General features: G+C 37.0%; 1 protein-coding gene across 7 annotated transcripts in view; it reads left to right on the top strand.

Moving 5' to 3' along the window:
- The window catches only part of LOC110106837 (formamidopyrimidine-DNA glycosylase), a 17,284-nt gene extending 8,971 nt beyond the window's left edge, over window positions 1-8,313 (top strand). For 2 of the 7 annotated variants that reach the window (XM_020836883.2, XM_020836880.2), the window contains 4 exons: window positions 4,160-4,237; window positions 4,505-4,607; window positions 6,933-6,967; window positions 7,508-8,313. In XM_020836883.2, coding sequence (XP_020692542.1) covers window positions 4,160-4,237; window positions 4,505-4,607; window positions 6,933-6,967; window positions 7,508-7,945 — 654 coding nt within the window. In that variant the 3' untranslated portion in view covers window positions 7,946-8,313. Of the gene's footprint in view, window positions 1-4,159; window positions 4,238-4,350; window positions 4,451-4,504; window positions 4,608-6,932; window positions 6,968-7,507 lie in introns of those variants that run through there. The other 5 variants (XM_028697127.1, XM_020836882.2, XM_020836886.2 and 2 more) reach the window with 4 other exon arrangements.
- Window positions 8,314-13,656: the final 5,343 nt, after the last annotated feature.

The raw sequence follows: 13,656 nt of genomic DNA, 5'->3' as shown, positions 1-13,656 counted from the left end.
CATCTCACCAGGATCTAAGATCGACTGCGTGAGGTCTTCAATTTGGAACCATCCCGGCCGGATCTAAGATGCGACGGCCCGGGGTCTTCAAATTTTAAAATCATCCCGGTCGGACCTAAGGTACGACGGCCGAGGTCTTCGACACCTGTTTGAAAATCCTCACATCTCTCTATTTTTTTCTTCTTTCTTTTTATTATACAATACATTATAATATATATTATATAATATATAAAATATATTATATCATATATAATATAATATATCGTATGAGATATATTATAATATAACATATATTATATATCATTATATATAATATATATATTATACATATGATATAATATATATATCTTATTATAGGAACAGAGAGGGATCGTGAAGAAGAAGTCCCCGATCGGTCTAAGTCACGCACGGGAGGTTTGGGAGCGGAGACGGCGGTCGGCGGAGGCTGCGGACGTCGGGTCTGCTGGCGACGTTGGAGGCGGCTAAGGCGTCGGCCAGAGTCGGCTAGGGCACGGCTATGGCTCTCGCACAGGAGGAGGCTCGGGGGTTTCGTTGGCGGCGAGATCACGACGGAAGTTTGGCCGACGGCGTCGGAGCAGGAGGATGGGATCGACGCCGGAGCAGGAGGTCGACGACGAAGTCGGCTAGGGCAGAGAGCTCGCGGGTCGGCGTCGGTGCAAGAGGTCAGTCGCGAATCCTTTCTCTTCCTTGCGATTTTTTGTGCGTGTATCTCTGTAACCGAATGAAAAGAAGTGTTTTATTTTGTGAGTATGTCGGTGAATGAGCCGATGCGTCGTTTGGGTAGGTCGGTGGGTTTTGGTCGTGCACTGACGTGGAATCGGTCGGTGGTTTTGCCGTTACAGTCAACACATATTTATCAAATTCAGTCAATCAAGTAATACCTTGCTTCTATTTATCATATATTTCATTTGGCAATGGCGAAACAAACTAAACTTGTCTCCAACATTAGAGGATTTACCATTCTGAGATGGGTTATCACACTGTTGGATTGTGTTTCTAGGGTTTGAACAATTTAATGATGACACCTGGTGTTGTAAATCTATGTACACTAGTGATTCATACAATGCTAAACTTAAGCTAAAACTCTACTTTCTATGTTAAAACATTAATTCACATGCAGAAACAGATCAGATGTTGGTTTTGCATGAACATATGCTTACATGACTTACATGAAAGCAAAAGAACAAATAATTTGCACAAAGTAATGTAGTTAAGGCTTAACCAATAAAGATAATTATGAAGATTTGTTAGAGTACATAGAAAAATAGAAAAGATTAATTACATAAACATTATGGAGGCAAAAGATGAACGATCCCACAATACAGAAAAATGTTGAAGGAGAAAAAAAACTCACTATGTCTCATCCACCATTAGTTGGTAGAATATCATCTTGTTAATAAGATTTGAAATCTCTCATCCACCACAATGTTATCATTCCCAATGTCCATCAGAATCATTAGTTGGTAGAATATCATGTACAACTATGTCTTTATTAATAGGAGGGAGAACTTCTAGAATGAACTAAGCAATTTTCATTGTCTTGCTTGTCAGCAATGGTAAGCACAATCGTCTTTTCATTTTGAGGAAAGTCAAATTGGTTCTGAATTTTGAGTGCAAATTTGAATTGATGACCAAGGAGCAACGACTATTGTGGGATTATGGAGGTTCTGAACATTTGAGTGGCCCTCTTGTGTCTGAATATTTCATTTCTTTATATCAAAATGAGCCTTGTAAAAATTAGAGAAATTATGCCCAAAGATTTATAGAAATTCAATGTGAAGGATGCCTCGAAGACTACCTTATCCCATTATCCACAAAACATTTAGCCAATCCACACCTCTTCTTCTAGTAGTAAGGTAATTTCAACCAAAACTCTGGCCACAAAAGATGAGTAGTAGCAACATCCACTTGTAAATATTAAATATTAATTGAAGACAATAACCCAAGAAGTCTAAAGTGAATTTTTGGAAGAAATGTAATTAAGTTGAGAAAATTTTACCCAGTCATATGTGATAGGTGGTTCTACAAATGCGCCAAACTGAGTAGATCATTTAATCATATGCATTGGAAAGCTATTGACAATACATTTAGTGAGTTTGGTTTAGTCTATCTGAGGATAGTCTTATAACAGTGTGATGACAATTAATATTCTCAATTGAGTATTTGGCAACCAAGTCTACGTTTGATGAAAATTAGTGATTGACCACATTTGTATGTCTCAAAGAGAAATTGTCGATAATAGACAACGGTAGAGGTCTAGCCAAAAGGGAGGTGACTATGCTGGAATAGGGATCATAGAGAGGGTGAACTGGTGAGTTCATTCAAATGATGATGAAACGATCGATAATGATCTTAAGTGAGGGGAAAAACATATGGAGTAAAGAACATCTGTAAGTGGGGGAGGAGTGCATGGCCACAACTCTTGGCTGCGTATTTGGAGCCATCAAATGATGGCATATACATGCACCGATGAGTACAAAGAGTGTGAGGGTGCAAGGACATGCTAGAGTGCGGTGTGTAGCAGCAATGATGACGAGCATATGCGCTTAGTGGGACATAGTAGCATGGGCAGGGCATGTCAACACATGTGAGGGCATGTAAGCACATGTGAGCGCGATGAGCTATTCGAGAATATGGAAAGGTGGGTAGGTCGCCATTCAAGTTGAGTATGAGAGAATTAAGATTGAGTGGACATGACCTTAATGTGACAGTGCCTTAGTTGCAACATTAGGGATGTGACTATGATGGAATATGGATTGAAGGAGGGAGAGCAGGTCAGTTTTGTTGAATAACGATGATGAAATGATTGACAATGATCTTGAACGAGGTGAAAAAATATATGGAGTAAAGAGTATTTTGATGCGCATTGGTATTAAAAACAACAACAAACTCCAAGAGATTCAGCACAAAAAATAGATTTTTATAATTTTATTGATAGAAAATCAAATACGAACAAAGCAAGATACAATGGTCCTCTTTCGAGAGGAGGACCTTCTCTTCCAAACCTAGACGCCGCTAAGATCCCTCACAAAAAGAAAACTACATCACTCTCAAATCAAATTCTGCATGCAAACATAATATAAATTAGACTAATTATATCAAACAATAAAACAACAAATTCCAAAATAGCCCTCCCCCAATTCCCTCTCAAATCAGCCATCTTCAATTGGTAAACTTCTCCTAATTAATCCCCTTCAAATCAACCCCAAAATCTGTCTTTTTTAATTAGGATAATTCTCCTAATTAATCCCCTTCAAATCATCCCCCAAATCTGCCCTTTTTAATTATAAAAAATATCCTAATTAATCCCTTTCCTAATTCCTCTTCTCACATATGTAATGATAGGTTTAATGTGCCCCACAAGGGGGACCGAACTTCTTGCCATTCCTGCCCAGGGATGCTGCCCTCTCCTATTTCACATTTGTCAGTTGGGGAGGAGTGCATAGCCAATCAAGTGATAGCATATACGTGTACGGATGAGTATGTGTGTGAGGGTGCAAGGACATGCTAGAGTGTAGTTTGTAGCAGCGACAATGGGGCGCATATGCTCTTAGTGGGACATAGTAGCATGGGCAGGGCATGTCAGCACATGTGAGCGTGATGAGCTATTCAAGAATTTGGACAAGCGGGTAGGTCGCCGAGCAAGCTGAGTGAGAAAATTAGGATTGAGTGGGCATGACTTTATGTGACCATGCCTTCAGGTCTTTAAAACCTGTTATTTAGTTACGATAATTTTATGCTAGAACACACCTTCGAATATGCATATAGACAACAGCAGCAGATGATAGCTTCTCAAGAAAGCAAAATAATAAATATTTGTATGACTCTAAACAAATTTGCTGTTCTTATTAAACACAAAATTCCAACCGCATTTTGTTAGCAAGAGTAAGTCTGCTATGAAACGTATAGTTAAATACTTAAATCTATCTTTTTATTCGTTATGATCTAGTGTTGTCCTTGCTTTTCTGTGTTATAAAGCTTGGTGTGCTCTTTGATCTAGTTTTGAACCAGTAATATTGTGTTAGTTTATGTTTGTGAGGACTCGATTCACGTGCAATATAATTGTTTTTGATGCAGTTCTTATGTTCGCTTTACTTTGGTAGAAATCATACTAACATACATGTTTTTGAAAATCAAGGCAAGAATCCATCCCCTGCAAATTGCTTCAAGATTGTCAAGGGAAGATTGCGAATCTTTGCATCGATGCATTGAAGAGGTAGATGTTGTGTTAATTTCTTTGTCTGATAAGTTCCAGCTGATTCTTTTTGCTTCAATGTATGCCACTTTATTCATGATAAATTACAGTAGTATTAAGGGCAATAAATGTAGGTTATTCGGTATGCTGTTGAAGTTGACGCAGACTGCAATTCTTTTCCTATTGAATGGTTGTTTCATTATCGGTGGGGAAAGAAACCTGGAAAAGTAAATGGTGAGCCAACAAAGCTATTCAATCCTTTAACCTTTAAGCAAATTTATTTTACAGGTAATTAAAAAAGCCGTTGAAGTTGGAGCAGATAGTAGTCAATACCCTAGTAACTGGATTTTTCATTCCCGAGAAAAGAAATCTGGGGAGGCATTTGTTGATGGTTTGGCTGCTACACCATTTGAATAACATTCGATTTTTACATTTCTTGCATGAAGTCAGGTGTTTTCAAATGTGATGTATAGAACTCTTCATTTACAATATGAATTTTGATGTTCCTTGTTTTTGTAGTGCTAAATGCTATTTTTTTTTTTCATGTTGTAACAAATAGAATGATGTGATACAATGAAGATGAAAAAAAAATGCTTTAAGAAATTAGTAAAATGTGAACTTTGCTTGGCTAAATAAAAACGGATGCTTCTTCAAGTTACATCTTAAGAAATTCCATGAAAAGACTAAGTACTGACAATCGATTACCATTGAAATTACTAGGATACTTTGCAAAATAACAATAACAAATAAACGAGTAAAGCAAATGACAAGTTAACAAAATCCATAGTTTAATAATTAGATCGTTCACCTTGTGACTCCTCACTCACACTCTTGAGGGTGTTGGGCTTAGCGGAAGAATGTTGCAAGCAAACTTAGAGACGCCACTAGAAGACATGAGATGCCGAGGGTACTAATCGCTGGGGAAGGAATCAAGGTTGGAGGAACGGGTGGTCTTCCGGTGATCTTCCACTCTTCAAAAGGTCTTTGTTCGTCGATGACGTCCGCTAAGTGGGGGAGGATACAATCAACGTATTCCTTGACAGTGTCTTCGGATCCAAATTCGGGATCAAAGAATGGTGATCGGATGATGTCAATCCCCCCTTGAGAATTGAGAATAAACCCGTGATCAACTTCCGGATCCGCCATGCATGCTTGCCGGAAGAGACAAGGGAGCACAAATGGGGAGAAGAGGGAGAGGTGGCGGGTGGAGGAGGATGATGTTGGGCCGGCTTGAGGAAGAGGAGGGGAGTGGCTAGGGTTTGGTAGAAACTGGAAGGGGTAGGGTTTGGGAAACTGCAATTAAATTCAGATTTCCAAAGGTGGGGGAAGAGATTAATTTGAATTTCAAATTTTGTCCAACAAGGCAAGGGGGGGGCCAGTGGTTTTTGAGAGGGGGAGAGGCTAAAGGGGGCCGGCCATACAGAGTGGGGAGAGGGAGATTTTGTTTTAATTAGGTGGGTCCCAATGGTTAATTATTGGATCTAGATCAAATCTGAAATATAGTTCAGATTTTATTAAATAGGCAAGTTTCCTAATTTAAGTCCAAGCCTTTGGAAAGTATTCGAATTTCAAAATTTGACTGAAATCCAAATTGGAAACTTTCCTAAATATCTTGAGCTTATTTTAGGAAGGTAGTGAAGTCCCTTTTGAATTTGAAATTCAAAATAGAGCCAAAGGGGAGCTGGCGGGTTTGGGTTTGGGGGAAAGGGGCGGTGGGATGGTGGGTGGCCGCCGGTTTTGGTAGGAGGCCGGCGGCTAGGGGAGCTATTGGAGGCCGACGGGATGGGTTTTGGGAGGGGTTTGAGTATGGGAAAAACTAAGGGGAATATTGGCGGTAGGGACTAGGGAGGAGAAAGAGGGGTAAGAAGTAGATAAATAAAAGACTAACCGAGAGCCCGGAATCCACCGACGACTTTCAGGTATTGCATATTCCTCTCCTAGGGTTCTCTCCACTCAAGAGCTCACAATTTGAGACAAAGAAAAAGCTGAAATTTTACTCAATAATCATCATCCATTACAATGCAAGAGGCCTCCTATAAATATGCATAAATGAAAGAAACAGAAAGACTAAAGTGCCCTCGGTCTACAACATAGACTCAACTTCCCATAGGGTTAAAATGGGAAAACTCAAATGCAACATAAAACAGAAAATACATAAAAAATATAGACTATGAATTGTAGCCGTCGATCCATGACTACGTCGACGATACACATGTCGAAATCTCTGACTAATATCCTCATCATAGAAACATGATAATTTATGATAAACATGATAACATATGAGACAAATTTGATCATGAAATGAACCGAATGGTTCAACTAAATTGGGAATAATTCATCAGCTTGATGGTCCAACTTTGGTTCATCATGATTTTTCTCGGTTCTAGTGTAAAATGTTTGACCAAATGGGCCGGGGAATGGATTCAATGTTGGACCAGCCAATCGGTTTGGTTTTTAAACCCTTGTATCTTGGTATTGGTATACATATATTTTTATTATTATTTTGGAGAATGTTTGAGTACTGAAGCACAGCTTTGATGTAGTCGGGATTTGATCCTTGGATCTTGGCAAAAACTCATCACTTGTACAGATTGATGTTAGTTATTTCAGATTTTAATGCTTTAAATTTGAGTTATCACCCTGCATTATGTAGTAACCAGCCATCAAATCTGCTCCTTACATCTGCTTCTGACATTTTTATCATTTTATGTGACAGGAAAACGAATTGAGTTCATTGCAGCTGGTGGCAGAGTAAGTCAATTTAATCATTTTCCTTATTCTAAAAATCATTCAACTTATTCTGCTTTTTTTTAGTTTGTCCATTAATATTTAGAAAATAATAAAAAAATACTATATTTTCAATTTTAACAATAGTTTGATCATTTCTCATGAAAAATATCAAATATGTGATGGTAGGACATATCATGTTAAACACCTCTAATAAATCAAAGGATTATATGATCATTAAAGTACTAAAATTATCATTCCACTTATAGTTTACAAGTCACGTTATATGTTCTGTTAAAACATGGTAATAATTGTATTGGTTTATTGGCCATGTTATTGTTTGACTTTCAAAGATATTAAGATCTATCACATATTTAATATCTTTCATTAAAAATGATTAAATTGTCATTAACATAACAAAATATATTTTCTTGTTATCTTTAAACATTAATAAAAACTAAAAAAATAGAATAAAATTGGATGATTTTTAGAATAGTTTATCTAGTTTTATTATATATAATCTGCCACGTTTCATGTTAATATTTTCTGCTTCTTAATCATTAGACTACAGCCTTCGTACCAGAATTACAGAAGCTGATTGGTGTCAAATCAGTGAAAGGCAAATCCAACCAATCTAGAAAGGCAAACCCTGATGAAGAAGAAGATGATGAAGGTAGTAAAGGTGAAGAGATTGAGAAAGAGAAAGAAATTAAAAGACAGCCTAAAAAAGGTAAAAATAAGAAGGTTGGTAGCCATAGACAACAGAAGGTAGATGCTTCAGGTGACAACAGTGAGGAAGCTAATGAAAAGGAAAAACCAAAGAAAAAAAATGGCAAGAAGCCATTGGCGGCTGACAAAACACAGCCAAAGGTTGTTAAAGCAAACAGAAATGAACTGAAATCACTTGATATAAGAGCAAAGGCACAGGCGAAGGAGTCATCAAAGAAGAGATCAGGATCAAACGAAGCTAGTACCCAGCAAAAGAAGAAAATCAGGAAGTGAGGTTGATAGGAAATACTTGAGTTCACAAGTAATCCTACCGGATCTACTCGAGTTCGCAATCAAATCTAACTATAATCAGTAAAAACAGTGAGAAAAACGTAGAAATCATCGTGGAAGAACAATCAAACAATAGCAAAAGGGTATTTTGGAGGCAGTAGTAATTGATGGTATTCGCCTTTGGTTTCTGTTTTTATTTTATTTTTTTGCCTGGCTTCTGCTTTTCCAATGTTCTAAAAAGTGCCTTGCAAATTTCCAATATTCACTTTTTTGTCCACAAAGAAGTTGATGTATCCAAAACTGCTGTGCAGTAATTAAATTCTGTGAATGTTTGGAAAGCTTACTCTTTAAGTTGTCAAAACTTATAAATATCTGTAAAATATCAATCTGCTAAAAATTTACTAATAAAATGTAAACATAAAAAATAGTAATTCTGTTGAATATTTGAAGATATGTTTTTTTTTTATCAGTAATATTGGAGCTACAAGACGTTTGTTACCTACTAAAATTGTTAACCCTCTCTCTTACGAGAAATTATTCTATGGGACACCGGGCGGTTCGGAGATCAACCAGAATGCGTCACATCATCCGGTATCTAGCAGTATCGAGCATAGGTACCGAGCAAAAAAGTGATGTGATGCATTCTGGTTGGACTCCGTACGCCGTCTGAGTCTGCACAGAATAATTTTTCCTCTTTTATATCTGTTCTTTGTTTCTATCCAGGCTATACAATTGGAGCATATGATTGGAGCATATGATGTGGCTGCCAAAGCTTACCGTTGATCCCCTCAGTACATTCTAGCTTTACCATTCTAATAGCTCAGGGATCTTCATCCAACAGTATATAATTGTCTCTTGGCCGAGCAATGACGATTGCCTTATTAGCCAGTAAGTTGGAATTCATAGTTGGATCTATACTCAAATCAGAAGAAGGTACTTATCAAACCGTCACAAATTCTTGGATCATAAGTGAAGTATGGTAATAAATTCAGTGTCCACGGTGTGTTATCGCAGGGGAAGCAAGTAAAAGCTTTCTCAAAATACCCACCGTTCTTTAGTTTGGTTGGTGGGCATGTATGGTTGGGAATCCCCTAATCCTTGCTCGATTCCTCTCGAGCAGTAGAACCTTTTAAGTGGGGCTCAATTAAGTGCGGGCCAGCAGATTTCTGAGGTGGGCGCCTCTTCTAGGTCAGCCAAGGATTAGTCAAGCCGCCAAACACTCTTTCAGGGGTGGTAGCAGGTGAATATCCCGTTCCAAAAAAAAAAAAAAAAGCTTTCTTAAAATTAGATGGAGTAAGCGTGAACAATGCCCTTTCTAATGGGACTTAATGAGTCTTTTTCCCAAGTTTGTCGACAAATCTTATTAATGGATCCTTTGTCTCATTAACCTATTGTTCTCATGGTTTTTTTCCCAACAAGAATGAGCAATCCAAAGGAATAGCATAAATAGCCTTCTTAATGTGCATAGGCAAAAAGGAAGGGAGGGGCCATGTCCCATTATAAATAAAGTCAATAATAAACTTCAATTAAAATGAGTCATGAAAACATAACCATCCATTAAATTGGTGAAGGATTTGCCATTAATCCAAAGGTACCTATAAAAAGGAAGTTGGGAATTCAACTTAACCAAAAAATTTAAATCAGCTTTCCTAATATAATTTCACCATTTTTAGCCTTTTACAATACTACCATTCCAGCGAGAAAAACATTTAGCTTTGCAGTAAGAAATCAAAAGAGAAGTTGAAGGGATACCAAGACCCCCATAATGCCTTGAGTGCAAGTATTTTTCCAGGAGATCAATTGAAGCTTCTTTGAGCGAATGTTACCATGATATAGAAATCTAACACATAGCTTTGTTGAGATATTTGATTCAGGTGACAACAGTGAGGAAGCTAATGAAAAGGAAAAACCAAAGAAAAAAAAAGGCAAGAAGCCATTGGCAGCTGACAAAACACAGCCAAAGGTTGTTAAAGCAAACAGAAATGAACTGAAATCACTTGATATAAGAGCAAAGGCACAGGCGAAGGAGTCATCAAAGAAGCGATCAGGATCAAACAAAGCTAGTACCCAGCAAAAGAAGAAAACCAGGAAGTGAGGTTGATAGGAAATACTTGAGTTCACAAGTAATCCTATCGGATCTACTTGAGTTTGCAAGCAAATCTAACAATAATCAGTAAAAACAGCGAGAAAAACGTAGAAATCGTCGTGGAAGAACAATCAAACGATTGCAAAAGGGTATTTTGGAGGCAGTAGTAATTGATAGTATTCGCCTTTGGTTTCTGTTTTTAATTTATTTTTATGCCTGGCTCTGCTTTTCCAATGTTCTAAAAAGTGCCTTGCAAATTTCCAATATTCACTTTTTTGTCTACAAAGAAGTTGATGTATCCAAAACTGCTGTGTAGTAATTAAATTCTGTGAATGTTTGGAAAGCTAACTCTTCAAGTTCTCAAAACTTATAAATCTGTAAAATATCAATCTGATAATAAAATTTACTAATAAAATATAAGCATAATAATAGTAATTCTGTTGAATATTTGAAGATATGTTGTTTTTTTTTTTTTTTAATATCAGTAATATTGGAGCTACAAGACGTTTGTTACCTATCAAAATTGTTAACCCTCTCTCTTACAAGAAATTATTCTGTGCGGATACCAGGCGGTTCGGAGATTAATCAGAATGTGTCACGTCATCCGGTACTGAGTAGTATCAAGCACCAGTATTGAGCAAAAAAGTGATGTGGTGCGTTCTGATTGAACTCTGGATGCCGTTTAGGTCTGCACAGAATAATTTTTTCTCTTTTATATATGTTCTTTGTTTCTATCCAGGCTATACGATTGGAGCATATGATGTGGCCTCCAAAGCTTACCGTTGATCCCCTCAGTACATTCTAGTTTTATCATTCTAATACTTCAGGGATCTTCTTCTAACAGTATATAATTGTCTGTTGGGCCGATCAATGACGATTGCCTTACTAGCCATTAAGTTGGATCATAAAACCGTCACAAATTCTTGGATCATAATGAAGTATGGTAATAAATTCAGTGTCCACGATGTGTTATCGTAGGGGAGGCAAGTAAAAGCTTTTTCAAAATACACACCGTTGTTTAGTTTGGTTGTTGGACGAGTACGGTTGAGAACGTCCTAACCCGTGCTCGATTACCCTCGAGCGGCTGCACCTTTTAAGTGGGGCTCTGTCAAGTGCGGGCCAGCAGGTTTCTGGGGTGGGAGCCTCTTCTAGGTCAGCCGAGAATTAGTCAAGCCGCCAAACACTCTTTCAGGGGTGGTAACGGGTGGATATCCCGTTCCAAAAAAAAAAAAAAAAAGGCTTTCTCAAAGTTAGATGGAGTAAGTGAACAATGCCCTTTGTAATGGGACTTAATGAGTCTTTTTCCCAAGCTTGTCGACAAATCTTAATAATGGATCCTTTGTCTCATTAACCTATTGTTCTCATGGATTTTTCCCAACAAGAATGAGCAATCCAAAGGAATAGCATAAATAGCCTTCTTAATGTGCATAGGCAAAAAGGAAGGGAGGGGCCATGTCCTATTATAAATAAAGTCAATAATCAAACTTCAATCAAAATGTGTCATATAACCATCCACTAAATTGGTGAAGGATTTGCCATTAATCCAAAGGTACCTATAAAAAGAAAGTTGGGAATTCAACTTAACCAAAAAATTTAAATCAGCTTTCATATAATATAAGTCATACTCCTAATATAATTTCACCATTTTTAGCCTTTCACAATACTACCATTCCAGAAAGAAAAACATTTAGCTTTGCAGTAAGAAATCAAAAGAGAAGTTGAAGGGATACCAAGACCCCCATAATGCCTTGGAGTGCAAGTATTTTTTCAGGAGATCAATTGAAGCTTCTTTGAGCGAATGTTACTATGATATAGAAATCTAACACACAGCTTTGTTGAGATATTTGATATAAGTTTTAGGTATAACAGTCCCTCTAATTCAAAAATAGAGGAAGTGACTTTGAAATGTTCATCTGTTGTTAACGATCTCTCTGTTGCCTTCATTTCCAAAAAATCTCTTAACTATACTTCTTTTTTTCTCAATTGAAAATTCACGCTTCTGATATCGTTGAAAACTTGAAATCTTCAATGATGATTGAAGGATCATTGCCCTTGTCTGCATCAAAGCCCTACATGGGTCCTGGTTGGGTACCCATGCTTTACTCGGACGGGCTTCGCCCACCCACCCCCACCCATGATGACTTTCGGGATGCCGTACCCACATATACCCACCCACTTTTCATGCTTTTTGAATGCAGTCTGCCACTTATTGATGGCCTTGAGGCTTGTTACCTTTTGCTATGATTGTAAACTTTCAAGCTGCACATCAAAATTTATCGTAGTCACAGTGTGGTTAAGTGTTGCACATTACATAGTGAAGATTGCAGTAATATAAGATATTCGATAATTAGCAATGTAAATTAATTTATCCTCCGATGTTAAGTACCCACCTATACCCACCCACAAGGCCATGGGTGTACCCATACCCAATGGGTGGGTATGGGTGCATGGATGGGTGTGGATATGGGTACCCATTGTAGGGCTCTGGTCTGCATGTTCTAATCTTCTTTCATTTCGAGCTTCATTTTTATGTTCCTCCAAAAGAGTGAAGAAGATTGGATGCCGGGTTTTTTAGGCAGAGCTTACATTAAAATTCTAATAAACAAGATTTTCATTTTTCAGTAATCAAGCACATTATTTTAATAACTAAATTAAGAAAAATAATAATAAAATTTAACTACGAAGTCAATGGACATGCTTAACATTTTAAGAATTTGAAATCTCATTGTCGCCAACTAGCTAAGACACTTGAGTTGATTGTCGCATAGATTTATAAAAATCTAATATTAAATATCACAAATATTTATAAATTTAATATTTTGATCTCCTGCATTCGAGTTTCCATTCATCTTAATTAATAATAACAAAGACTTTATGTATCTCATAAAGAGTTTTATGCATTTATCTACCTAGCACTTATTTATATTTATTTACATAACACTTAAAAATTCTAAATCACACAAAAAAAATTCATTAACATTATTTTTTAAAACAAATATAACACATTTTTTTATGCGTTTATACTATATAGTATATACACACTGAAATAGTGTTTAAATATAAAAAAATTAATATTAGACAAATATATACAATTTTGATGAAATATAAATCCCACATTAATATACTATAGAAGCATAGAAAGATACATAGATATATGCAGGGCCAATCAACAAGCAAACTTAAAAGAAGCCTAATAGAACCTCAGGGTATCAAAAAAGAAAAAATATGAAAAATGTCTCCAATAAGGCTGCCATGATTATGAAAAGCCAGATCTGCAATCTTTTCCATGGTAAATTATTACGTCCGGTGTTCGAATTCGTCTGGACACCAATCCAGACACGTCATGTCACCAAAATACACCGGATTATTTGGGTGACATGACGCTTCTTGATTTGATGTCTGGGCCGGACTGGACGTAATAATTCGCCCTTTCCCACAATGAAAATGTTGCATTGCATCAAACAGCCTGCTAAATTCAAATGCCGGCACTTAAAGCAAACTAAGGCATTGTTTGAGATAGCTTTCTTACTGCTTCTTAAAGCAACTTCTTAGTTAAAAAATTAAATTTTTATACTATAAATTTGCTTTAAAAAGCAGTAAGAAAACAGTCCCAAACGAAACCTAAGTA

The sequence above is a fragment of the Dendrobium catenatum genome, unplaced genomic scaffold (assembly GCF_001605985.2).
Source record: "Dendrobium catenatum unplaced genomic scaffold, ASM160598v2 fragScaff_scaffold_879, whole genome shotgun sequence".
Classification (NCBI taxonomy): Eukaryota; Viridiplantae; Streptophyta; class Magnoliopsida; order Asparagales; family Orchidaceae; genus Dendrobium; species Dendrobium catenatum.
Note: the sequence above shows the minus strand (reverse complement) of the source record. Positions and strands in the feature narration are given on the sequence as shown.